The sequence below is a fragment of the Pseudopodoces humilis genome, chromosome 3 (genome assembly GCF_049639895.1).
Source record: "Pseudopodoces humilis isolate 2021_Gansu_Grassland_sample_001 chromosome 3, ASM4963989v1, whole genome shotgun sequence".
NCBI classification, from domain to species: Eukaryota; Metazoa; Chordata; class Aves; order Passeriformes; family Paridae; genus Pseudopodoces; species Pseudopodoces humilis.
This window is the reverse complement of record NC_142202.1, coordinates 9204942-9232043: the sequence shown is the minus strand read 5'-3', so window position 1 is coordinate 9232043 and position 27102 is coordinate 9204942. Positions and strand designations below refer to the sequence as shown.

At 44.6% G+C, this 27102-nt stretch overlaps 1 protein-coding gene across 2 annotated transcripts in view; it reads left to right on the top strand.

Annotated features, from left to right (window-relative positions):
* Positions 1–5903: 5903 nt before the first annotated feature.
* SLC1A4 (solute carrier family 1 member 4) overlaps positions 5904–27102 on the top strand; it is a 33565-nt gene continuing 12366 nt past the window's right edge. The window contains exons 1-6 of one of the 2 annotated variants that reach the window (XM_005525405.3): positions 5904–6427; positions 15653–15695; positions 16872–16934; positions 21549–21715; positions 24418–24651; positions 25839–26033. In XM_005525405.3, the coding sequence (XP_005525462.3) occupies positions 5904–6427; positions 15653–15695; positions 16872–16934; positions 21549–21715; positions 24418–24651; positions 25839–26033 (1226 nt within the window). Of the gene's footprint in view, positions 6428–15563; positions 15581–15652; positions 15696–16871; positions 16935–21548; positions 21716–24417; positions 24652–25838; positions 26034–27102 lie in introns of those variants that run through there. The other variant, XM_088052544.1, reaches the window with a different exon arrangement.

The following is a 27102-nucleotide window of genomic DNA, read 5'->3' as shown; positions in this document are numbered from 1 at the left end:
CTGTCACATCCTGCAGCAAGCTGGGGGCATGGGAAGACAGTCTCACAGTGGGCAAATGGCAGCTGCCTGTTCCCCTATGTTCCTTGGCAGAAGCTTTGTTATTCCTGTTCACTGTCATCCCAGTTTACTGTCACCCATAATCAGGGATACAGTATTCATTGTCATACCGTAATCAGGGATAAAATGTGTAAGGATAGAGATTCCCCTTGTTGCTTCTAGCCACTGAATCACAATCAACATTCAGAAATTGCTCACGCATTTTTTTTCCCCCTAATGTAGCTTTTTATAGCCTATTCCATACAACTGATGTAAATCAATGCACGCTTTGCTTGTGTATGGATCCTTGAACACCAGGCAAGCCCTCAGATGTCCAACTTACCCACCTCCTGCCAGTGACAAGGCACTTTATAAACCCACTACCATGGGAGAAATCAGCAGGCACTTGGAGCATTCTCAAGCTCTTCATTCAAGCATGCTTCCCATGGCTGAGACACTCCGGTCGCTTCCCTCGCTTCTTCAGTAGCAAAGCTCCACTGCGAGGGGAGATCACACAGCTTGTTTTCAGATCAGCCCAGCTTGTTTTGAAAAGCCTGACCCTGAATTTCACCCACCAGCTAGAGACAATGTCCCCTGCTAGGACAGGTTGTCACATATCCAAGATCTTGAATGTCTGTGTTTGTTCTTGCCCTTTTTCCCTACTTTCCCCTGCTTTTCCTTCTTTAAACTCAAAGAAAAATCTCAGGGAGAACTTATGACAGAGAAGATTCTACTATTCTTGGGGGGGGTGTGTGTGATTGGTTTTTCTTCATGTTTCTATATTATGTTAGTTTTGAAAAAGAGAACACACACAGCTTTAAAATTACTCCTGCCTCAGTATAACTTTGTTTCCAGAGCCATCAAAGGATCCTTAGAGTAAACAAGGTATGTGTGTGTGAGTATTATTCTGTATTTTTCATTTTCTTTCTGGTAAATCTGCATGTGCGTTTGAAGGATAAAGTTAAATATTTACCCTAGGTCAACCATCCCTGTCTGCAGAGTTTATATTTTGTTGGAGTTTGGGCAAGCAATTGGTATTTGCAAAATTCCTTGCCTGCCACTGCTATTAGAAAACGCATTTACAGATGACTATTTTTTTTTCCTACTCAGAATAGTTTTGATCAGGTGTGAGCACTTACCTAGCCTGGAGGAACACTGAATCAACATGTGACACTGTGGTAGGATTGTGTTTGGGACTGTGTTATTTCAGTTGCTGGCCATGAACCTAAATGAAGTCAGACCAGAGCGATATTCTTTGGCTCTGTCATCACAGGAGGCCAGTTGGTTTTCTTTTTGTGTTTACAGATGTCTTGAAATCTGGCTCATTCTGGTAAATCCAGGTAATTATGCATGGGTGGCTCATCCTGCATCCAGCTTGCAATGAGGTGAGCAGGCCAGGGGCACTGGGAAGAGCCAAGGAACACATCTCATGTTCCTCCCAGATGCAGGGAGAGGGGATTTCTGCAATGGGCCTGGAGTCTGTCCAAAGTGCTTGGCATCCCAGGCCCAACAAAGTCTTCTTGCCAAACTAAAGTCTGCATACCAAGAAAATGCTCTAGGCCTTCCTGCCTCAGTTTACATGCTGTGGCTCTTCTGAGGACTTCATTTTGCTCACTAGAAAACAGGATCTCTCCCATGTGCTCTTCATGAACCCTCCTCATAAAAAGGCCACACTGTAATAAAGCCCCTTAGGGCACTGCAGGATGCCTAGCACATCTCCATTGGGACGTTTGGGAGCACCTTTATTCTCTTGAAAAACATGACTATAAAATGCAACCCCTTCCTGCCCTCTTCCCTTTCATCTTGTTCCATCCTCCCCACCATGCCTTTGAGGCATCAGTCTTCAAACTACTTCAAATCAAAGCAGTTGCAGCAGATGACTCATGGATGACATCTCAAAGCCAAGCCTGCTGATGTTTCTATTGGGTCTCCCAAGAACAGAGAGCAAACAGCAGCCAGACCCAAAGAAAAAAGCAGCAGATGACCTTGCCAGGCTTAGGAAGAGGGAAACAGCAGGAGGAAGAGGGGAAAGCAGAGGTGGCACAATGAGTGCTCTCTGCACTCCTGCTGCTATGCAGGTTTGTAGGAAATGTGGCCTCAGGGCAACTCTAACCTGTGCCAAGTGCTGAGACTTGTATGTATCAGGCATGAGACTCAGGGAGCTGCAAACAGTTCTTTGAAGGCCTTCCTCTCCTCCCCTAGCAAAGAAATTCAAATCTGATTTCTTCCAGTCTTTGCTTTGACCTTCCGCAGGTGTGGAAAACAATCGCCTCTCTTTCCTAGGGGCATTGAAATCCTTCATTTCCAGGAGGCAACAGCTAGGTTACATAGATCCTACTATAAGTGTCCATCTGCACTGATGCAGATGAACAGGTGAAGGTGAAGCATAGAAGGGAAGGACTTGGCTCCCTTACAGCCATTAAGATTTTTTCACTCCTTCCATTGAGGCTGGAATTTCAAATACCTACCATCAAATACTGTTTTCAAGTTGAATTTGACTGGAAAACAGCATGACATCTTCCTTCCTGGGCCAGTGGTAAAAACTATATTGGCTGTTTTTTCACTGAAAGCAAAAGGATTTTTGAAAAATTTATACAAAAGTGGATTTTTTTTCTTGTTGTTTTGTTGTTGTCTGTTCGTGATCCCTCTGCTGATTTCTGGAGGAAGCACCCTAGCCCTAAGCAAGTGAAAGCCACTTAAGCCAAAAAAAGCATCTTCAAATTCCAATAGGGCAAGTCAAAATCCCTAATTTAGAAGCATCAGCGGGGTGGACATTGGAAACATGCAGACTCACTCACTGGAAAGCTCCTAAGATCTACAAGCACTGAAATGAAAACATGACACAATGGATCAGTCAATGATTACTACTGAATAAGCCAGCGGGCTTCAAGGTTAATCACTGCAGCCATCCATGAACTCTCACAGGGTAGAAAACCAGTTAGCTTTGCCTAGAACGTCTTTGGGATGATGCCCATTTGTATGGTGGGAGGTTCATGTGCTCTGTTGTCTTCTTGATGGCAAAAGAGATCATCTTTTGTCATCTGGAGATATGTCAAGAGAGGAAAGATAACTGTTTGGATCAGTATTTGAATCAAAAAAATCAAGAGGGGGGGAAAAAAGGAAGGGGGAACTGGAAGGGATTCTCAGGGTGTCATTGACCAGGAAGTTTAACACCAGCATCCCTGTCATTGTTGGACACAAAATGATTTACATAGACACCGCTCGATGTGTGGTAAAGGAAGAAGAAGCAGCTTTATTCTGTCATTTCAGTATTTATAGATTCTTGACAATGACCAGGGATTGGATAGTCAGGTTACCACCTCCCCAACCACACTGGTTGTAAGAAACGTCCATCAAAAGACATATCTTTAATGGAATGTATAAACATCTATGTTTATAGTTACTTTCCTGGGAAAGTGTTTAGAAACTATGAAAACAATGTCAGAAAGCTTGATTTACAGGGTGACACATCCCTATGTCAAAGTGTTCTTTTTGAAGGGTTGGCTGTCACCAAACAGCCTCAGCATGGGTTAAAGAACTTTGACTGGGATCTAAATTTCTGGAGGTGTGTGTTCCCGCAGGTGACCCGGCTGTTCTCATGGCACTGCTTCTGAGCAAGGTCAGTCCCACAAGGACATGGGGGGGATACTCCAAAAGAAAAGGAGTCTACTGTCATATGGTGGAAAAGGTTCTGTGTTAGTTCTTGCTCTGGTTTCATACATGTGCTGCTGTCAATGACTTTTCTAATTTAATGCATTCTTGTTTTTGACACTTTCCTGAATTTCTCCCCTTGCTTTCAGTTTGCACAAGGGAACAGTATTTATGTTTGTTGCTAAGTTTTAGAATTGTTTCTCAACTGAAACAAGGAATAGATTTCTGTATTTTTATATTTATCTTATAATTTTCTGTTGTAATTTCTGCTTTTGTCTTCCCCTTTTCATGGGTAAATGGAAAGAAAAAGGGATTAGATCAGGAGAGAATTGCAAGGAAAAATGCAGAGAAAAAATGGAGCATGACACAAGTTCACATTTTTACAAGGAATGCTCTGAAAATATTAATAAAAAACTATTTTAGAAATGCTTCTGATGGAGAAAAAAACAATTACATTGGACAATAACTTGTTTATTATACACATCTGCAGAAAAATACTCAAACCCTATTTTAAAAGATCAACATAATTCTTTATTCCTTTTGAGGTTTGTGGAATTATATGTCTTTAAAAGTGTTTGCAGACTTGTTTTCCTGTTTAGTCTTTGTTTCCTATCTCTGCTGATTTGATGGGACATTGATTCACAAACTTCCACAAACCAAGTGTTACTCAAAAGGAAAGTTATCAGGAAAAAAATACAAAATCAATAAGAACGTGCTGGTATCATGAGTCTAATTTCAGTGTGAGAGTGAATCATGAATTTTCATCAATCTCTAAAGTGGATGGTGGTGGACACAACTGCTTGTTAGTGGTGTTGTTACCTATTTACACACAGACAATTCCCAGGAGCTCCAGCTGTAGTATAACGATCTTCAGGTCTATCCACGAGATTAGAAAACAGAAAAGTCTTATTAAATCAGGATTATTGTCCCATTGCACCCTGTCAGTCTCTTTAATTAGCACAGTCTACTCCAAAAGCAGATGTATGGTTGGTTGTTTTCACAGCGTGTTTTCTGCTAGGCTGTGCTTTGCTGATGTCAAGGGAATGAACTGAAACGGAGCCCCTGACCGAGTCCAAACACCAGCTGGAGCTCCTGGAAGTGCCCTTGTGAGCAAACATGACAGTAGCGCACCCACGGAGCTCTTGTGGGTTTGAAAGCCCCAAGTGCCCTTTATCAGCCCCATGTATTGTCACAGACATCATCTGTTCTGCAGAAAACCAGCTTGTGTGGTCAGACATGGGTTTCCTCAAGGAAGGGTGCTCAGAGTCCCTGTGTCCACGTCACCCTGCCCCTGATGAACCCACGGACCTGCTGAATGGCTTTGACCGTGCGGACAAGGGACACAGACACAACTTGTCCTGGTGCAGAGGATGGCTCCTGCCACCATGAGAGGTTCCTGGCAAGGAGAGGGGGTCACTGAGGGCACATGTGTCCCACTAATGGGGACAGCGTGTGAGTTGTGAAGACATTGAGGGGGTCTCTGAACGGACATGTGTGCTGTTGGGAACACTGATGGGGATGTGTGCAAACCACGGGGACACTGAGAGGGACATGTGGGAGCCCTGGGCACGCTGAGGGGACGTGACTGAACCATGAGAACATGGAAGGGGGCATGTGTGAGCTGTAGGGCACACTGAGGGGGCAGGTGTGAACTGTGGGGACACTGCAGGGGTGTGTACGAACCATGGTGATACTGAAGCGGGACAGTGAGGGGACACGTGTGACCCCGGGGACACTGAGAAGACCTGATTGAGGGGACACGTGTTAACTATGGGGGCACTACGGCGGTGTGTATGAACAATGGGGATGTTGAGGGGGGACAATAGAGGGACAAGCGTGACCCACAGGAACACGAGGGTGGGCGCTGTGGGGACACTTGTGAGCTCTGTGACACCGATGGGGACGTGTGTAAATACTGGGGAGACACGCGTGATCTCTGGGACACCACGAGGACACGGCGAGGCCTCCGCGGCACTGCAGGGCCTGACAGCGCCCAGGCGCGGGCCGCGAGGGCAGTGCGGGCCCTGAGGGCGGTGATGGCGCGGAGCCAACCCGGGCCCGCCGGCGGGGAATGGAGGCGGGCCGGGGGCACGGTGCTCCCTCCCCCGGGCGGGGCCGGCACCGCTCCCGGGCCGGGGCGGGGCGGGGCGGCCGCTCAGTCCGTGCCTGGAGCGCCGCACGATAACGGCACACGCGGAGCCGCCGTTCAGCGCAGCATGGAGGAGGCGGCGGCGGGTGAGGGCAAGGCGGGCCACGGCCGGAACGGCCACGCCGAGGGCCCGGCGGCGGAGGAGCGGCAGGGCGGCGGGGCCCAGCTGCGGGGCTGCCGTGGGTTCCTGCGGCGGAACGCGCTGGTGCTGCTGACGGTGTCGGGGGTGGTGGCCGGCGTGGCGCTGGGGGCCGCCGTGCGCGGCGCGGCGCTGAGCCCGGCGCAGATCTCCTACCTGGCCTTCCCCGGGGAGCTGCTGCTGCGGATGCTGCGCATGGTGATCCTGCCGCTCGTCTTCTGCAGCCTGGTGTCGGGCGCCGCCAGCCTGGACACCCGCTCGCTCGGCCGCCTGGGTGGCATCGCGCTCGCCTATTTCCTGGGCACCACGCTGCTCGCCTCCGGCCTCGCCGTAGCCCTCGGCTTCATCATCCGTCCCGGCGCCGGTGCCTCCGCGCTCAACACCCAGCTGGGGCTGTCGGGCGCGCTGCCCCCCAGCAAGGAAACGGTGGACTCCTTCCTCGACCTCATCAGGTGAGGCCGCTCCGCTCCCCTCCTTCCCCCGCCCTCCCGCTGCTGGAGGATGATGACAGACCCGGCAGTGTTGCACGCTGCAGCCGGGAAGCCCTCCTCCCCCTTCTCAGCCTCCTTCATCTTCTTATCCTCCTGCATCTTCTCATCCTCCTGCACCTTCCCCTCATTTTTCTCCTTCTCAATATCCTTCTTTATCTCCTTTATCTTGCTATCCTTCTCATCCTAATCCTGGCTTCTCCAGAAGCACGGCTCTCTGCCCAAGTACCCGCAGCCCGGTCAGGTGTAGGGCTGCATGGTGATCTGCTTCTCCCCGTTTTGTTTTTCGTTTGCCTCGGTGGCTGCAAGGATGAGTCGAGGCTTGCTCAGAATTCTGGGTGCCCAGGCCCGTTTTTGGTTCCGCCTGGAGGGAGAGCAGCTCCTGGGTGCTGGCTGCAGGGCAGGCTTTGCCTGGCTCCTTCCCCTGCCCTGCTACCTGTTGTTGCCTGTCTCCTGCAGGCAGGGCAGGGTTGGGCAGCTCTTCTCATCCCTCACACACACCTTTTTCTTTAATTCTCCAACATTTTACTCAGTCTCCTCACCCAAATGCCTTTCTGACCCTTTGAGTGTCCTCCCATAGAAGTGGGAGAGGAAACACAGCCCTGTAATTCCATGGAGGAATCGTCCAGTGTGAGGATGCTCTGTGGGTTTGTGAGCTTCCTATCCTACCTCTGCATCTTGCAAAGACAAGACTTGCATTATCAAAATCTATCAAACAAGGCTTCCACTTCTAATCAGATGATAGTGTTTTTGTGTATCTTTACTCGTCCTTGCCAAGTAGCAGACTTCACCTTTTCTGTTTTTCCTCAAAGTCCATGTCTTGTTGAGATCTGTCTGGCTTTTTTAATAAGATAGGAGCACACAGAGAAACGAGGCAAGCATCCAGATGGTGCTATGAGTATTGGGCTTCCAACTGCATTTCCTTGTGCTTTGTACCCAGGTACAAACACAAGAATAAGGGAGGTGACCTGTGTCACAGCAAAGTAGCTGAGAAAGTTGAGTTGATAGTGGATATCCTGGTAGTTACAAAGCTGAGTGGGTTTGTTTGTTTGTTTGTTTGTTTTTATTTTGATTGTTTGCTTTGCTGTTATCAGTCCAGTTTTTCAGCTGAGATACTCTTTTGCGTTTTTGTCTGGATAAGTGGATGTGGCAACAGAGATAAAAAGACTTTTTTTTAAAAAAAAAAAACTACCCCAAATCCAGAACTGTATTTACAAATTCGGGTTAATGTCCTTTTCTCCCCCTGAGACAAGTATGTTCCCTTTGGACAGAAAGTAAGTCTGGTTTGTTCCACTGGCAGTCATGTACTTAGTGTCCTCAGCTCACCTCTCTCTCTCTTAACTAACAATTAAAGACCTTTCTTAAGGACCAGCAATTCCTGACAGCATGTTAAGAAGGAATAGCAGGACGATGGGAGTAGGTAGTCTGGCTGTGGTGGTGATATGTTGTTGAATGGAGGGGAGGGAGGTGAAGGAAAATTGCAAAAAAAAAGGAGTAGGCACACCTGGGAGAGCTGGGAAAATGTCTGTAGTGGTGGCTGTCCCAGCGCATTCTGGCGTGGCTGCTGTACCTGGTGTTACATCCCTGTGTCACCTGGCAGCATGGAGTAGGAGTTGAGGAACAGGCCAGGGGTGTTCCAGTGAGCTTCAGGCTCTGGGTAATATCTAAAGTTCAGAGCAGACAGCTGTTTCTTGGTCTGCTTTGTGAATGCAGGTGTAGAGTTTATCTTCAAAGGGGTTATGATGGCGATAGGATTGAGTCCCTAATTCCAAAGTAGGGCTCATAATCATGAGACTTGGGTAAAGCATGGTGGGTTGCAAAGGAATTTCCTTCAAGGAGATGAGGAGACAGGAACTTTTCCCCACTGCACTTATGGGGCGCTGTGAATACAGATTTTTCTCGGAACCCCAGGGGAGTGCTGTTGCAGCCACACTGTTGAGCAGTCAAGTTGTTACAGCAGTGACAGTGAAATCCAGTCCAGAAAAGTTGTGTTTGGACAATCAGCCATCACTAAAACTTTCAGTCTTAGCACAAATCCCTGGCAGACTGAGGGATGGAGAGAGTATGTGATTTTCAGGAAATAAGCGCGCTCTCTCTCTCTCTCTCTGCCGTGTAATGTTATTTTTTTAACCATTCTCATAAACGTGGGTGTTTTGGTTTGAGCGCTGAACTTGGTCCCTGCTGTGATGGAACTTAGTTAGTGGAGTAACCTCATCTTGAGATAACAAAGCCTTGATTCTATAGGGCCTGGAGGGTTAAAATGATTGATCTTTGCATGGGTGGGTCTTGCAGCATCCTGCTCTGTGCTTCTCCTTTTGTCTCCTTTGGCCATGAAACTTTCTATTAGATGCAAGAAAACTGTTTCAGTTGTGGCACAAGGCTGTGTCCTTCAAGGATTCGCTGCTGCTTGGTTTCAGAGGAAAGGTAAAAATGAGTTGCAAATGGGTAAACTGAGTGCTCCTAGAGCACTGAAGACCAATGTAAAACATGACCCAAGGAAGAAACAGCAGAGGAAATCACAGCTGTGTGTCACTGTTTGGTTCTGCAGATCACTTCTGTCTTTAGGAAGTCTATTAGGTAATGACCAAAGATGTTGCTTTTCATTGTCACAGTGATGTCTGGAGGCCAGCTTACTTCTTGGTTTTCCTTTTTGAAGTCTAAAGCTTCCCCACAAACAGGTGTCTAGGCATGGAGAAACGACTTCTGGGAAAAAGATTTATCTTGGGCTTTGGTATCAAATGAATGATGACTCACTGGTGAACCCAGAGGCTGTCTATTTTATTTTGTCCATCCACCATAACCTCAAGGTCTGATTTGTCTGGCTGGAGGTGCTGGAGCACCCTCCTGGTTTTCCTTCTGGCAAGTGCTAGAGGCAAGTGAGCCTTGAGCATGTCTAGTCAGGGTTTAGGCATGCTGTCCTCTCCCCCAGGACATGGGGTGGGGACAACAGAGATGTCATAAGGTGCTTTTAATCCCTGCAGCATGGATGCTGATGGCTCATCTCATCTCAAATCTGTCATGTGGGCAGCTCCTTGGAGCTTCCTAAAGAGGAGCATGGCCAAAGGCAGTGATCATGGGAGGGAATCAAGAGTTCACAGCTACTTCCACAAGTAAAATAACTGTAATAAAAGCACCTAGAAAGTGGGGTGTTCCCTGAACTCAAGGCAGGATCTTAGAATTCCTTAAATCTGTTGGCAGAAGATGAGGGGAGTGAAGGGAAATTTTAGAATTTCTGGGTTTTTCCCTTACTCGTTTATTTGAGGGAGAAGATAAAGTGATAAAGAGAGCTCATAAGCTTGATTGTGAAGTGGTTGGCAGCTGGAGGAAGGGGCTGGCTGGGATGTGGTGGGCTCTGGAGCTCAGCCACCACCTGAGAAGGTGACAGTTTAGAGAGCCAGCTTGGCTCTGCTTGTGCCCAGCATGTAACCAGGGAGAGGGAGTCCCAAGGTTGGGACTCCAACCACCTGCTCACACAGCCCATCTGCAGCTTGTTGGAGTGCTGTTGAAACAGCAGGATGAAGTGTTTTGCAAGAATCTATTGATTTGTTAACACTTTTGATGGGCAATTGTCACAACTGAATGTTTCGGTAAGGTCAGAGTTTTGTTCTAGCTCTGATTTATATTTGCTGATTCAACAAAATTGAACAGTTTTCACAGGAGCCTATTGATCCTGCCAAAATTTCTGTCAGTGGGTGATCGTTTCAGTGAGGTCAAAAGGACTTAAGCAGAAAATCTCACTCATCAAAAAAGGAACACTTCAACAGAGTATTTTACAATTTATTTTTAGTGGAAAAAGGGATCTGAAACAGGCTTTCTTTGCCCAGTTTTGGGATGAAAACATGTTTTGCAACTGTGGAATTTGCTATGGGGAAGGGAATTCTGTTTTTAATCCAACCTTAGCTATAAGAGTCCAGGAAGGTAAGGAAGTAATCCCCCCTTTTTTTTTGTAGGAAGAGTGCACAGAGGTCCACACGTCTGCCCCAAGCAGTAAGGTCAGGGTTTCCCAGTTTGCCAGGCAAGTCTGCAAAAGCTGTTTAAATTTCATTGCTTCTCAATGCCCTCTCTGTCTCTCTGTCAGATGTTAGCAGCTGAGCTGCCAAAAGGAGCACCCACAGCAAGCTCATGCCTTTGCGCCAAATGTCTTCAGAGCTGTAGGGAAGGCAGACATGAGCACAGGGAGAAGCATCAGTCGTGTTTTGCTGTCTGGGCTGCAGAGCAGGTGGCCAGAGTGGGCCACTCAGGCAGTGACCCTCTCCTGGGCACTAGTTGCTCCAGTAGCACTTGTTCCTTACAGCCTTGGTCTTCCCAGTGAGTCATCCCAAACCAGCAAACATGAAAGCCGTCTCTGAAATCCCAATGTGGAAAACCAATAAAATGTGACTGTTAGAAGAGGAGGGGGAGATGCTGCCTTTGAATTCATAAATAGAATAAAAAGCGTCCAGGCAATGGCTGCAGTTAGGCCAAGAGACAGGCTGACCCCTTGGTTTGAAGCTGATGGCTAGTTCTTAAAGTGAAGTAACTGTCCTGCTTTGCTTGTGTCACTTTCTGAGTCTGGAATCTCTCTCAAACTACAGGGGTTTCTGACTGAGTTTTGTAGGAAGAGCTCAGTGCTTTCATTCATGTGCCTGCACTCTCTGGCAGGGCTTTTTAAGTAAGCCTGTGAACATTTCTGCTCCTTCCATTTGTTCCTTATATTTGTTGCCTTTTACTACTGACTCCTTCCAGTTAGGTTTTATTTTCCAAGAATCAAAAATACAGACTGGACCATTAAGGCAAAAAAAGTATCAAATATCTGCTATAAGTAAACACATTTTCAAGTTTCTCTGAGTTAAAACAAATGCACACACTCACAAATATGAGTATGAGCAGGGCATGTGTTGTGCATCCACATATGAAAAATCAGATGAGGAAAATTGCTGTGTGATACTGAATGAAAATCTTGGGACAGAAAAAAAAATGAAGGTGCTGGAGGAATTCTAACTGGGCTCTGGCATTTTGCCACAGACAGCAATAAAGTTGCTGCGAGTAGACTTGTACAATTGGAAAAAAGCCCTGAGAACTGGAGATAGTCTACAGAAAAATATTCTGTGTTGGTTTTCTCAAAAAAGTGTGTTTTTCAATAGCAAAGTCTTTGGCCTCAGAAGTGGAACCTTTTTGTAAGAAGCAATGCAAGAGGAATGCATAGTATTTTAGGGTTTCATTCCATTTGCCTGGATTTCCCTTCATGCTTTTGCTGCCAGAGCAAAGTTGTTTGCAGAGCTCTAGCAAACGAATCATTTAAAAACAGTTATTAAAAATAATCCCTTACACATACAATGGAGGAGTTCCTGTGTAATCTTCATCCTGCTGATGGAAAGATACAGGCCTGTAAAGAAGAGAGCAATTTGACCATAATATCAAAATGGAAAGGGAAGAGAATTACAGCCCCACTTTTCTCCCTTTGTCGGCTCCAGGTTCTCTTAGTTGTCTGGGATTCCAAAGAGTGGATGTTGCAGCTAAATTAAGATTTCTATTACAGCAGAAATACAGTGGGGTCTTCCTGGGGAGTAATGGTCCATTTTTGACTGGAAGGAGCAGCATTTCACAGGAAGAAAGGTGCATTTATCCAGCTGTGCATGGGGAGATGGTGTGATGAGCGCAGTATTCAAGCAGGAAATACACCCTGTAACACCTGCACTTGGTGCTGCTACTTTCTTGTTCCAATTTTAAGAGGATCTGAGAAGAGTGCTTTCTCACCCTTTGTGTTGTGCAGTTACATGGAGGTTTCCTGGCTCAGTCCAGCTGTTACTTCAGCCCCAGGACACAGCTGTCCCCCTTGGCAGCTGTCTGATGGATTTCTGATAGGGCTTTTTTTTTGGGGCTGTCTGTGCAGCTTGCAGCAGGCAGAGAGAGGCTTTCCTGCCTGGTGCTTGGTAAGGGGAATAAAGTCTCTCTGTGCCACCTACCTCACTTTTACGGCACAAAGGAATTGGGGTCTCTGTGTGTGTGGAGTGAGGTGCTGGCCGCAGTGGAGCACCTGGGGTACAGGCAGCACATCTGTCCCCCTGCTGTGGTGTGTTACTGGCCTGGCTCGTTAGTGCCACATGCAGTGAGTTTTGTGTCCCTGCATTTGGGGCCAAGGCTGTCTGATCCCACACTGCTGTGCTGGCCCCTTATCACCCAGACCCAGGGTTTGGCCAGCGCCGTGTTCCTGTGATAATCCACATCTGCTTCAGAAAGGCAGCCGTGTTCTCTGGCAAGGGGCATGGGGCCATCAAAAACAGTCAACAATCCAGCCATACAACCAGGGTGATTTCCCTCAACTCCACATTCACATTTGATAGAGGCTTTCAAAGCACAAAAACCTTCTAAACCTTTGGTCTTCGCAGAAAAACCAACTGGCAGACACCCAGATTTGCATGCCCAATTACCCAGCTCATCAGCTTTCCTGTTTGTTGGTTCACCCTCACAGGAGGGATGTCCACACTTCCCCTGTGAGCTCCTCTGCTCACAGGGACAGAACTATTTCTGTGGTGGGTGAGCTTCACCTCACCAGGCGTGAGGAGCAAACCCTGCAGGCACAAATCCACGATGAGCCCAGGCGGATCACCAGCCAGCTTTTATCTCTCCCTGAAGCATGCAGCATCTTGCCCCATTTTTTAGGCGCTGCAGTGGTGTTCTTGCACAATTCCATCCAAAGGCAAGAACTTGTGATCTAACCCACCTGTAATTAAAGTTGAATTTAATTCACATGCTGACTGATCTTAGGTGAGCATAAGTGTAGTCTGTGCAGACCTTGTGCCTCTAAGATAAGCCATGTATTTGTAGATTGCTTTTTATGACCCGACACATTTTGGTCTTAAGCTTTGGGATTTGAAACAGAGAAGCAAAACATTATGTTATGTGGTTTTGGTATTTTGCAGTCAGGTGTACTTAGAAGTTGGATTGAACAGAACATACAACTCTTTTCTGAGCTGCTTAAGATGCAGATTTTTTACTTGGCAAATTCTCAAGTCAGTGCTGGTGTTTCAAGTCTCAAGACTGGTGTTGGAGGAATAAAGCAAAGTGTCTACTCTAGGTTCTTTTTTAGTATTATTCACACTTGGAAGTAAGAACCTGTCCCTTGTCCTGATGTAATAGGGTTGCTGGCATCGCTTAGCTATGTGCTTTAAGTATATGCTTGGAGATAAGTTAATGTTTAGTTACTGAGGCCCATGCCTGACATACTGTGCAAATTATGGAGGGTTTGGTTTCCTGGCCACATTTAAACATTGGAGAACCATGTTGTTTAGGCTTTAGGATTGCTTCCTTTGGTTTTGTTTTCATCAGGATGGAAAAGCTGATATAAAGAAAAAAAAAAAGAACTGATTTCTGGTTGGTTTTCAGTCTTTTTTCATCTCTTTACTTCTTCAAAGTCCAGTCGGTTCTTTTTTTAAAAAAGTAATCATCCTGCTATGAAAAGAAATATCCTTCTTTTCCCAACAGCATGAGCCCATTTGTATATGTGATATTTTACTCCTGATAAAAGCAAGTTTGCTTTTACTTGACTCAAGGTTTTTATCCACCAGAGAGTTCCAGCTGTGCAAGAACTGATGTGCGTTAGCTGTTCCATTGATCTTATTTGACCAATTCTTTGGCGTCTTTGCTGAGTGAGAGCTCACTCTCCTGCTTTCAGACAGACAGCTGTATTGTCAGCTTTAGAGGAGAAAAAGTTGCTGTTTCTTTAATGCTTGGTGGAATGTAGACTCCAGAAGATAAATTATTTTTGCAGCAATCCTCCTAATACACTTGTAGTGCATCACAGAGAGAGAGAGAGAGGGGCTGAGGTATTTCACAGCAGATAGGTGTTTGATGAAGTTCCATGTCCTTTACAGTTGCTGTCAAGGCTATGGGAAGACTCCCTGTATGGCAGGAGAACAGAACCATGCAACCAAATAGACCAAAGTCCTTATCTGGGCCATATTTTAATCTCCTTCTTGCTTTCAAAGATTTGACTCTGCTGCTCCTTTTCTTGTTCTGGTTTGGATTTGCACATTCCATGCCATTCGTGGAATGACCACAGCCTGGTTTAATGTCTGGGTAGCTACAGCAAAAATAGGGGCAAGTTAGCAGGGCACAGCCTGGAGGGAGCTGCAGCTTCCTAGGAGCAGTGCAAAGAGCAAAGGATGGGGAGCAGCTATCCAAATGTTTTTTTACCACAATTAACTGGCTCTGGCTAAGGTCTTCTGTTTCCGTGCCATAAGAGTTCTTGTGCCTCTGGGATGCCTTCTACTGGCAGTATTTTCAGCTCATACCCATCATGTTCCTGCCCTTGCCAATTGGGGTCCTGCCATGACCCCAGAGATAAGCTTTTATTCCTATTTTCCTTTCTGACACAGAAAACCAAGAGTGGTCGTTTGGCTGGGGAAACACGTGCCCTTTGCCCATAAGGGGAAGAAGGAATTATAGCATTAAAACCAACTATAAAATACGACAAGAAGCTTGGAAGAATGCCCTTGAATTTCCTGTCTGCATCCTGTATGCAGATACATACGGGATGGTCAGAAAGAGTGTACATCACTTTACATTACATGCTGTCCTCTCTGCACTAATCTGATGCTAGATTGGCATTTCTGTGTGAAGGCACCTCTGGATTCAGATGTTCCATAGGAGTTGCCTGTACTTTCCATCTGTGTTGTGTAAGCCCTTATAGAGAAGTCTGGCCTGTGATATTGTTCTCTGCCTTGGTGATCAGGGAAGCTGGCCTTGCTGCGTTGAAGGGTTAAGCCATTCTCATAAGTGGATTTTGCTGATTGGATTGTCCTTCATGTTGATGCTGTGAGCGAAGTGTAATCACATGAGCAGTGTTAAAAACCTGACTGACACTAAGAGGCCATGAGCTGGTGCTGCAGCTGGTGTGGCTGAGCCAGTTTCTGTAGCCACAGGGCTGATGTTTAACCAGCATTGTGTGTGATTGCCTCTGGTGGCCCTGCCCAAAAGGTTAGGTGTGGTAGCAAGCATCTGTCATCTCTTTCATGTGAGCTGAGGAAGATGGCATCCACACCTCTGGACACCGAGCAAGCTCCATGTAGCTTCCGTGCTGCACACCTGAGCAGTGCCAGTGTGCCTGCCCATGAAAATGAAATGCTGTTTCTGAGAGTAAGATAAATTGGTGCATTCATTTAAGAAGTTCTCCATGACATATTTAATTTTCTTGTTTGTCTTTTACAGAAACCTGTTTCCTGCAAATCTTGTTGCTGCAGCTTTCGAAACGGTAAGATCTGTGTGGATGTTGGACATGAGCTACAATGTATAGGCTCTTTCATTGGAAGAGGACTAGAAAGATGGTGTAGAAAATACCAGAAGTTAATTTACTTATAGAAGGTAGGGTTTATAAAAGCACATTATATAGTCAGACATACTTCTTCCATGGCAAATTATTTGAAAAATATTCCTCAAAAAAAAGCATATTCAAAGCCCATCTTTTCTACCTTCACCAAAAATATTCTTTAAACTTTGGGTGCCATGTTGGGCAGCAGTGGCAATCCTGCTTTGTGCCAGGCTGCTAACCATTTTGCAGGAGCTAGCTGGGAATCCTTTGGCTATGTAGTTTAGAGCTGGGCTCAGAACAGACAAGGCTGAAGACCTCTAGGTTCCCATGTGTGTAAGCATTACCTGTTGCCTGATGGTTTTATTCAGTAGTTTCCATTGTATCCCCTGCTGGATTAATTTCTCAGCCCTGTTTCTCTTCCAACAGACTATGTGTGGTGGGATGATAGCTGCCACCAGAGCACAGTGTGGCTTAAAATTATGGATAGGAGCTGTTTTTATGTATATATATATATATAGATATATATATGTATGTATGTATATGTATGTATGTATGTATATGTATATATGTATGTGTATTTTGATTTAGTTCTAAATGCTAATTTTAAATGTCAGGATAGAGAGTGTTGAGAATAATGTCATGGAGCAGAGTGATTCTTTATGATACAGGAGCAGAATAATAGCTTTTTGTTCTGTGGGTTTGCTTTTGTATCAAAACCAAGGGTAAACTCTTAAAATCAAGTTCCATTTTGCATGAATATATAATACAGTACAAGTCAATATTCCATGGGTAAAAACAGAAGCAGTACAAGAATAATACTATGAAAAGGATATTTTGTGATGCTTCTAGTGTCAGGGTTGTGTGTGTTCAGGGATGAAATAAAGCAGTCCTCTTTTCCTCTGTGCTGCTGTTGTCACAGGGAATTGAGAAAGACGAGAAGCTTTTCCTCCCCTCATATTATAGTTAAAGAAAACAAGCCCAAAGAGGTGCCCTGCTTTTTTGAGATGCCTAGTTTATTTATCAAAGTAAACTGTTGCCCTAGATTTTAGATGTTTTGCTGACAATTTTAATGCCTGCCTCACCATTTTTGTTTAGTTGTGTTTTTTTCCTTACTTGCAGTATGCGACAGACTATAAGATGCTGCTCAGGAACACTACCTCTGGAAATGCCACATGGGAAAAGGTAAGGTCACTTCTTAGGTTTTTAAAAAAATTGTTGTCAGTAATATTTGACTGACAACAAATATTAAGGCTGATTCACAGCCTTTAATTCTTTCCAGCACTCTTGGGAAAGAAACAAGTACTTTTCTTTGCCTAGAACTGAGACACGCACAGGCTGAATGAGAAAGCTGTGGTGGAGAGCTGAGCTCAACTGATGTGACCCATGACAATTTATTTTTTAAGGTCATGCCTTCTTAGACCTGGTCTCACTTGATCTAAACAGTCTGCCTGATGTTTCCAAATAACTTTCTGTAGACTTGGAACTAAATAGCAATCAGGCTGGCTGGGTATGTCCCTTAAACCTTATTCTTCATTAAGAGTTTGGAGAGAATGAGTTTTTTCCCTCTACCCAAGGCTCTTTATAAAAATAAAAAAGAGATTTGTTGGGTTGAGAATTTTTTTCTCATTGCTGAAATTTTGTTTTAAGCAGTAACAAATGTATCATTCTGGCTGATACATCAGTATCAGATGCTGGGTTAGTACATTTTTAATGTGATTTGAAGTCCCCCAGGGCAAGAGACTTGTAATGTTTGCATTTGACATAGAAGGGCTCAGCTGGGATTTGCCCACCAGTTTGTAAAACCATCAAGTAAAAAGCAGTTTATGCTCACCCAGAGGGACTCTGGAGCCTATCCCAGAGCACAGGAAGCATTGGCTTCATTACCTTTCCTCCCCATGCGTGGTGTGTGAGCAGGTGATGCAGAACAGTGTTTGTGAACTCTGCTTCCAGCCCTGGGCTGAACTTTCACCTACCCTGGGGATGGGGTGACAGGTGACTGGGATGACACAGGAACTGAGCAGGGGAAAAGGCTATGCCTGGCTTGAGAGCCTGGCATCACAGGGTGAGCAGCTCCACTGGGGAAGGAGGCAGCTCCCCCTGCCCGTGCCTGTTGGATGGCATTAGCCCAGATCCGTAGTCACCCTGTGTGACAGGGATGCAGTCAGTGACTGCAGAATCCCAAAAGAGCACTTTCTCTCTCTGTGCCCTCGGGCAGGGCATGGCCCTGCAGCTTCCTGCTGTGAAACACATTCGGTATGAAAGGCTGTAGCAACGTGCCCTTAGATTTGTGTGCTTGTTGCAGAGTGCAGAGTTATTTGACATTTAAGCAAGGGTAAGTGAAAGGAGAGTAAATCTTTTATTTATATTCACTCTCAAGTTTGATGTGGGCTCTGTAACGACCAAGCACAGATTAAGGCTAACCATATCCATTGGATAGAGTGCTGGCTGTCAAGTACTTTTTTTGATGCTTGTTCAACAACATCACTTTTCCGTAAGAGATAAGAATGCATCCTTTGGCCCTTTAAAATGCAACATCATTTTTTCATTTTTCCTCTTTTTCCTGCTTATCAGTCTCTTGTTTGATGTAACATCAGAAAAAATATTCTGAATTTGCCATTGGTGTCTGTTTTTGCCAAGAGTTGTGATGATGTAAAGGTTATTTCTACTATTACTTTTCCAAAACCTTTTTTAAGTTGTTGGAGCAAAACCACACTGAGCTTCTTTAATTCCAGAAGACGCCCTAATGTCTCTGGGGAAGAACAGACCAAATAAAAAGAGAGCATCATTCTCAGTTTTGTTAGCTCAGTTTCAGTACTGGTCTGACCATAGTATTTATGGATAGATGAGGATTAAGTTTGGAAAGAAAAGTGTGATTTTTGGATATCATAGTGACAGAAGTTTGCTTCCAGGGGAATAAGATCATATTCCTATCTACTTTTTTCTTTCATCAGCAGAATATCTGATTGGAGAAATATTTTCCTTCAACTTTCCGTACAAATAGTGTAGAATAAAATTTTCCATTATTATATTTTTTCCCCCCATTGGTTAATAGGCCCTGTCTTCTCTCACTGATGAAATGAATAGTGGGACACGTAGTTGTTTGCTCAGCCATGTCCTTTTTTGTTGTTTCACATGCTCACCTCATGTTTACCCAGCTTTTATGGCTACATCCTCTCTCTCTCTGGCAGCTAGACTTCCTGGGGCACACACTATCTCACTTTACCATCTGCAGCACAGGGAGCCTGGGGGTGCTCAGTTCCTCTTTGGACAGGAGTAAAAATACACAAACCAGTGGTTGCTCTTCTTCCTCACATCACATGGCTGCATTTTCTTTACAGCCCCCTACTACTGGGACTGTTCAATGTCAGCAGTTGTTTCCTTGATAAGCGTTTTGTTTCAAGAGCAAAAAAACAATGGGATCTTCAGAGGGATTCAAGGACCAGAAGAGCTCCATGAATCTTCTTAAGAGAATGCATAATTTCAGGCAAACAATAATGTGTCCCATAGTTTGTCCAGGAACAAAGTTCTCATTAAAGCTGTTTTTGTTTGGTGTCCACAATGCTGCTTGGTTTGGCTGCCCCTTTGGGGTGATGCACTCTTCTGTGAGAGTACAAAAAGGCTGTTCAGCATCTGCCAGTTTTAGAGGCCGGGGTTGTGAGGATCTTCCGCTGAAGATTTTCTGCTGGACTCGTTCCATATTGTGTCACAACGAGGTGGAATTCCCTGAATGCTGCAGATTGTCCCCTGGATTTGCAGGGAGAGATTTCTTGTAATAAGTTACTACTCTAGGCAAGTGGTGCATCTTCTGCCTACATCTGCAGTGTGGGGAGGTGGTGGTAAATGTTGTGTGTTGCAAAGAAATCGGAGGGAGAGAGGCAAGGGGAGAGCAAGATCCGAAAGTGGGGACAGGATGGCAGTGAATATAGTGAGACTGCTTTTGGCAGCAGCACACAGTCATCTTCTGGTCACCAAGAGCTCAGGGGGTCCCCAGATCATGAAATCCAGGCTTGAAGTGCTGGTGAGTGTGAGCACTTGGAGAACAGCATCAGCAGTTACCACAGTGCTGGGAGCAGGGTGGAGACAGAGACCTCTCTAAATGTGAGAGAAGACCATGTGCTGTCATTCTGGAGAGTACAAAGTTTCTCTCCCAGCAACATCCAGGTCAGAATGCTGGGCTCTTACAGCACTGAAACCCTGAATTTCTATTCCATAGCAAAGTTTTATATTTTTTTTTTTTTAAGAATGGGAACCAAAACAAAAGAGTATTCACTGTTTTTAGATATTTTTTTTTTTTTTTTTAAGGAATGGTTTGGGCCCATTATGGTAAAATTCTGTTCCAGCTGAACTTTTCATATTATCCCTGTATCAAATGAACATAGTATAAAATTATATATAAAATAACATCCCATGTATACAGATGGTTTGTTTAATTAATAGGAGGGTGTAATTTGTTTTGTCTTAACTTTTCTAACCACAGAAGAATTTAGAGCTTTCAGTCACAAAAACCAGAATATAGCCAAAACTATCCAGACAGGAAAGTGTTAGTGTGTGAGACAGCATATTTCTTCAGACACCTCTGGAGATACACTGTGCCTCATGCTTAATATCTGTCCATGTTCTCAGTTCTTTCAATCAGGAATCAAATATATTGATGTGGCAGCTTAGCCCTGAACAAACAACTACCATAAAAAATTGCAGATTCCATATCTAATTATTTTTTACCTAGTGAATGAAAAAAGTGTAAACACTTCTCATAACAGCAGTTTGACCTTCCTGTTTTTGTGTGTAATTTACATGTTATCCCCTTCCCTGCAGGACTTTATTTCCACCTGCCATTGAGAGACAGTCCAGTTCAGCAGTGTACTTCCAGCAAAAACATAAATCTTAAGCAGGCTGGTTTTATCAGATTTAGCAGATCGGTATCCTGAGTTCTTTAGTCAATATTCATTTCAAACTTTTAGCTCAGAATGTATTTTTCTTTCATAGTGTTGAGCTAGTGTCCACTTAAACTAGCCAAAAGGCCAAAACTTGTACACGAACTTCATCTGTTATAGAAGCTCTTCCAAATAAAACAACAATTTGACGTGTTTGTACTGCCAACTTGGAGAGAAAAAACCCCAGTTTGTCAAAACAATTATATTTTTATGTAGCCACAAGAGCACTCATTCAGTTCATATGATACTACACTGCCAAAGAGAGCTCCGGCTTTCTCTGAGAAGCAAACCATGAAGGACTAACAGAGCAGACCTGTTATTTGTCAATAGGTGGATCCTGTTTTTATCCTCTTACTTTTCCCAGACAGTGACAAATTTCTGACAAGGGGAACAGGTATCTCTCTTCTGTTCTCCATCTCCCACAGCTGACATGGACAGATGGAGTAGGTTGCCACAGTTTTTTGCCTTTGCCTGCCTTTCTCCTCTCCTTTTGCTTCACAATGTTGGTGATTTTCTTGTGGTTTTCACCTTGGTATCATCGTTGCACTAAAGTCCTGAGTAAACTGGGGAGTTTTCTTGTTCAGGTCACTGAGAACACAATTATTGTATTGAAGGGCACAAGGGCAGGTATTACCAGGCCTTTCCTTTTCCAGTGAATCCATGCCAGCTCGTAACTAAGGGGATTTGTATCTGAACTGTCTTCAGACTCCCAATCTCCTTGATTCCCTTCAACAAAATAAGCTCTTCCTTTCCGAAATAGGTTCTGCTTGTTGACTTCAGATCAATCAGACAGCAACAAAATGAGGTGACTCTAGATTTTGTTTCTCACATGTAACTAGCCTTCTTTTTTTTGTCTCTGCAGATCCCTGTCGGTACTGAGATCAAAGGGATGAACATCCTGGGACTGGTGCTGTTTGCTCTGGTTTTAGGAGTGGCACTGAAAAAGCTTGGCCAGGAGGGGGAAGATCTGATTCGCTTCTTTAACTCATTCAATGAGGCAACAATGGTCTTGGTTACCTGGATAATGTGGTAAGTGTGTGACTGCAAATGCATCTGCACTGCAGTGTTATGCTCAGGTCAGAAAACTCACATTTTATCTCTCTTCCAGCTTTTTACTGTGAGATCCCTCATCCCAGCAAAAGTGAATGTTGTGGTGTCACACAATGGGGTCTTTTCTCCTTGCTTGTACCCTGTAATGAGACAGTCACAGATAGCTTAAGGTATCAGGCTGGAAAACTTAAAAGGGTTGCCTGTAAGTCCTCTCCAGAACTCCTTTTTGATTATTTAGGGGAAAGAAGACTCAGTATTTCCTAAGGCTGATTTTTTTTTTTCTCCTGCCTATTAATAAGCAAATACATTATTTCACTTAATTCCTTGGAGTCTAGAAAAGTTTATGGGATGAATATTGCTCTTATCAATCCCACAAAGCTTTTGATGCCAAAAAAAGTCTGTTAGGAACTGGAGCACACTGGACTTAATCATTAGGCAAGAAACCAGAGTTGAAGGAGGCAGGAACCTCTAGAGAGTGGTTCAAGTCGCCTAAGCTGGGGTAGGAGCAGCCATCTGGCTGGGTTTTCCATCAGGTAGGATGAACCTGGGCCTCAGAGCAGTATCAAGGCTGTCCTTGGGTAGCTGTACTGAATTAGGCTGTTCCTGTGAAACCAACAGTAATAACATCTCACATGCAAAATAAAAAATATTCATAAAGATAGCTAGCAAACAAATTAACAGCAGGACGTTCCTCACTCCCTTTCCAAAGCTGGTGAAAAAGCTGTAAGTTTACCTTAGCAGAGGTATTTTTTTTCTTCTTTCATTCTGCATTCTTCATTCCTCCTGTTTTCCTTTCTCTAAGAAGTAGAAGGGTTTTAACAAAACACCTGATTTTACACAGGCAGAGCTCTGTGTTAGCTGCTATCATAAGGCATTGAAAAATTCAGTCTCCAAGCCGCTTAAGCTTTTTGCTCTTGAGTGTAATTCCTTGGACACTGAATACTGATAAGAGGCAGTTAATGTGTTCAGCTTATTACAGTGCTAGCACTTCAAGCCAATCAGTTGGTATGTAATCCTTTATTTTGTGGATTATAAGGACCACTGCTGACCCTTAACAGTGAAGCCCTTACTTGTTCTCTTTCCTTCCTTAAGGCTCTTGTGTAGTCCAGTATTTATTCAAAATCTGTCAAGCTGTATGTGCTTCCCAAGGGATACTTTGGAATGGTGAAATCATACTACCTGGAGCAAAGGCAGCTTGAGCTCATATCTGATCCTGTTCAAGAGCCACTCTTGTGCTTAGCAGCACTTCGGTCTCAACTTTCAGTTCTTTCCTCTCCAGCCTCCCTCTTCAAGGGGAGGAATTCAGTGTTCACAGCTTGTGCAGGACAGGGCTCAGCTGGATCTGGTTAATCAGGGTCCTCAGAAACACAGTTCAAAGGCAGAATTGCAGGGACTAAGTAGAGAATGTTCCACAGGACTCCCTAGAGATTTGGCCAAGGGAGGAGAGAGGATGCTCACATGGATCTAGGACATAGGGAAGTGCTCTCTGCATGGAACAGGGGAGCTGCAGAAACACTGAGGGACAGGCAGGCCTGGAAGAAGTGAGTGATCTGAGCAGCCTTAAGGCTTTCCCACCTTTCCAGACCTTTGCATGACCTTCTGAAGTTTGTCCTGACTCCATAAATCAGCTTCTCTGAGCATGGACATTGGATTTTTTATTCCTGAGATGTACAGGCAAATCTTTTGTAGCCACATGTTTTCCTGGGGCAGGATTTTGGGGAGCTGGGTGATCTTCTAGTATTTCTTAATCTTAGAAGCAGAAAGGGATGGAGCATGGACAGCATCAGCAGAGGTACTCGGACATAAACATCCCAGTAGAACTTAGGAAGGAGCTGGCCCTGGGCCTGCAGTGTTTGACACAGTTTGTTTAGAGCTGCTGTGCTGTTGGTTCGAGGGCAGTTCAGTCTTTTCAGGGCTGATCCCAGCTGCACTACTGGGACCAGAGGTGTGGCTGTGGCCCTGCAGATGGCCCTTCCCCTGGAGCAGCTCCAGGTACTCTTGACAAAGCAAATCTCAAACAAATGCTGACGTGGCATGTTTCTAGATGGGAGGCATGGATGTGTGTGAGTGCCTGGTTGTTGGCTTGGGGGAAGCTCTGGAAGACTGATCATTTAACTTATCCCTTTTTAGGCAAATAGCAGAGTTAATTGCTGTCTTTGGCACATGCATCAGCAGCCTTTAGCTGAGCTCTCTGGTATGTGCACAGCTTTTTCTTAACCTCTACTAAGCTGGCTCCCAGCGTGTCTGTGATTTTGATGACCTGACTCTGTACTCCTTTGGGAGTTTCTTCATGTGTAAGACCCAACTCTTTCACACCTCTCTACTACAGTGATGTAATGCTTCCCTCCCCTTCCCTCCCTTCCCCACTGGTGTCTTGTCCTGGTAGCTCCAGGCAGCATTTCTGCTTCCCACTCACCTTTCCTTTGGCACTCTTCTAGCTGTGTCTCTGAGAGCATAAGTGAGCAAACCTTTTAAATTTTGGCTGCTTATCATCCACCAAACAAGAGTCTTAGAGAAAAGCCTTCCAAATTTGGCTATCATGAGCTTGTGGTGGATAAGGAACCACCTTTCAGTAGGAGCATCAGATTCTTAAGTGGAGTGTTATCTCCGGGAAGGAAAATGTTGTGTTTTCCAAGGCTTCTTGTTTGTACTTAATGACAACCAATATTTCATTTCCACAGGTATGTACCTATTGGCATTATGTTCCTTGTTGGGAGCAAGATTGTGGAAATGGAAGATATTGTGCTTCTGGTGACCAGTCTGGGAAAATACATCTTCGCCTCTATCCTGGGCCATGTCATCCATGGAGGAATCATTCTGCCGCTTATTTATTTTGCAGCCACACGGCAAAATCCATATCGTTTTCTCTTAGGACTTATCACACCACTTGCCACTGCCTTTGCCACTTGCTCCAGGTGGGTTTCTGTGCCACTTCTGGGATTATAGCCTGGTTATGTTTGTCACTGGCTTTATCCAGTTTTAGGTTTAGGTGTGAATATTGTTCTTGAGGTTGCAAAAAGAGTCTTCTGAGCATAGTCTCACTACTGTCATCAGCCTGCCACACAGCACATTGCTGTTGAAAAGAATTCCTCAAAATGCTGGGGCCATAGCATGATGCTCAGTTGGAAATATTATTGTCTTTAAATGATCCTGCCAGCTGTCCTTTCAGTTTGAAGTAAAGTAAGGGTCAGCAGTGAGGGACTTGTCCTCAGAAGTTTACTTTTGAAGTTCAGAAGGAGCTGGAACAAATTTAGACTAATTTTGTAGGAGCAAAGCAGACTTGCTTTCTAGTGTAAAGGCATTAGTATGTATTTCAAAGATCTGGCCTGATCAGGTTTTATTTTTCATAACCAAATGATTGAGCACGTCATTTACACTTTTCTCAAGTACAAACATCTGATCAAATAACATATCTATAACACCTGAACAAATAACATCTCTATATAAAATCATTAAATTCATGGAAAATCATTTTCATCATCTCTAAAAGTAGATGCATGTCTGTCAAAGGAGCTGAAATACTATTCATAAATTCTCTCTTTCTGCACAGTAGGAGAGGGTTTATGAGTAAAACCATGTGATTTGTAGTGCCAGAAATAAATCCAAGAGTGATGTTTTATTTTTAATTATTTTTCTCTTCATTTGAGGTCCTAATACAGCATTAATAGAGATTGCTGTTGCATCTGTTGTGTTTATATTATCATAGAATAATAGAATGGTTTGGGTTGGAAGGAACTTTAAAGATCATCTAGTTCCAACCTCCCCTGCTATATTTGCATCTGTTATTGTATTTTTGTAGTTTGAGACTTGTTCATTCCACAGCCTTGTAATGCTGCATACTGTGTTTGAGTCATGAGTTGTAGCTCCTGGGAGATTAAAGTCCTTATCAGCTATTTCTGGATGAAAGCAGATTATTAAATACCTCTGCTCAAAACTCAACGTGGAGGGTCCCTCATTGTCATCATATAAAACTATAAAATGGCATTGTTGTCTTGACAGTCCTGTCTGCAGCATGCTAGAAACATGAAAGCCATGAGACAGTGCTGGGGCATTCAGAACACCCTGGTGCTCTGTGTTTCATTTCTCCCTGTTCTGTTTCCAGCTCAGCCACACTCCCGTCCATGATCAAGTGTATTGAGGAGAACAACGGAGTCGACAAGAGGATCAGCAGGTTTATCCTTCCCATTGGGGCCACTGTAAACATGGATGGTGCTGCTATTTTCCAGTGCATGGCAGCTGTGTTTATTGCTCAGCTGAACAATGTCGACCTCAACCCTGGGCAGATCTTCACAATTCTGTAAGTTGCTTGCAACCACATCCTTCTGGCCCCCAGACACATTCAAGCTGTGGTCTCTCCATTAATAACTAACAGTTAGCATTCCAGATCTCTGATCTAAAGCTTACAAACTGCTATGTAACATAATTATAGGGTGATTAAAGGATGGAGTCTTTAAACCTTTACAAGATTTGCCAAGAGTCTCAATTTAATAAAAGATGGAACCTGGGAGGGGTAATTGAATTCTGAAACAGTCTTTGAGCTGTTTAAAGCTCTTTTTCACATGAAATTCCTCTCCTTCCTTAAGCATCTCACTCCTCCATCCTCCAGTCACCATTAGGCTGGGTAATTGAGGCATTCTGTGCTGCCCAGAAAGCAACCCCTGATTCACCCTCTGGATGTCTTAGAAAATTCTCCTGCCAGCTCCTTGGTTCTTTATGCATCTATTTCGTACTAAAGACTCTGTTCCTGCTCACCTCTGTCCTTCCTACCATCACATTGCTGGCTTTCCTGATCAGATCTCTTGTTGTTCCCCTCCTAACTGCTTTGCTCCATTATCCCTTCCACCACCTCATTCCTACCTCCTTCTCTAAGACTCTCTCCCCTCTATGCTTGGAATATCCTTTTCTGTCCCATATCCCATGAACTGTTGTTATCTTAATTTCTCTCCTCAAAATCCCTTAAATTAAGATGCTACAAGCAGTTCTCCTCACTGGAGTGGCTCCTCACTGTGCCCAGCAGCCACAGCTGTGTCCACCAGATGCTTCCTAGGGCTGATTCCTGGCATTTTTTAACCCTGCCTGGCCAGGTTTTATTTCCTTCTTGATTGTGTTTCCCAGTATGTCTGTTTAAGGCAGGGCTGAGGCATTGAGGTTTTTTTGATAGGTAGCCAAATTAGCTTTTCAGGTACTCTCAGTGAATCAGGTGTGAAGGTAGGTCTGAGGATGATGCAGTGATAGCCCGAGAAAAGCTCAGTTGCAGACACCTGCACACAAAAAGGTGGGTTGAGGACATGCACTGCAGGTTTCCAGCACCTGACTTAGGGTCTGTGTTGGGATGCAAACAAGACCCAGAGAAGGTGCTGTGCCCT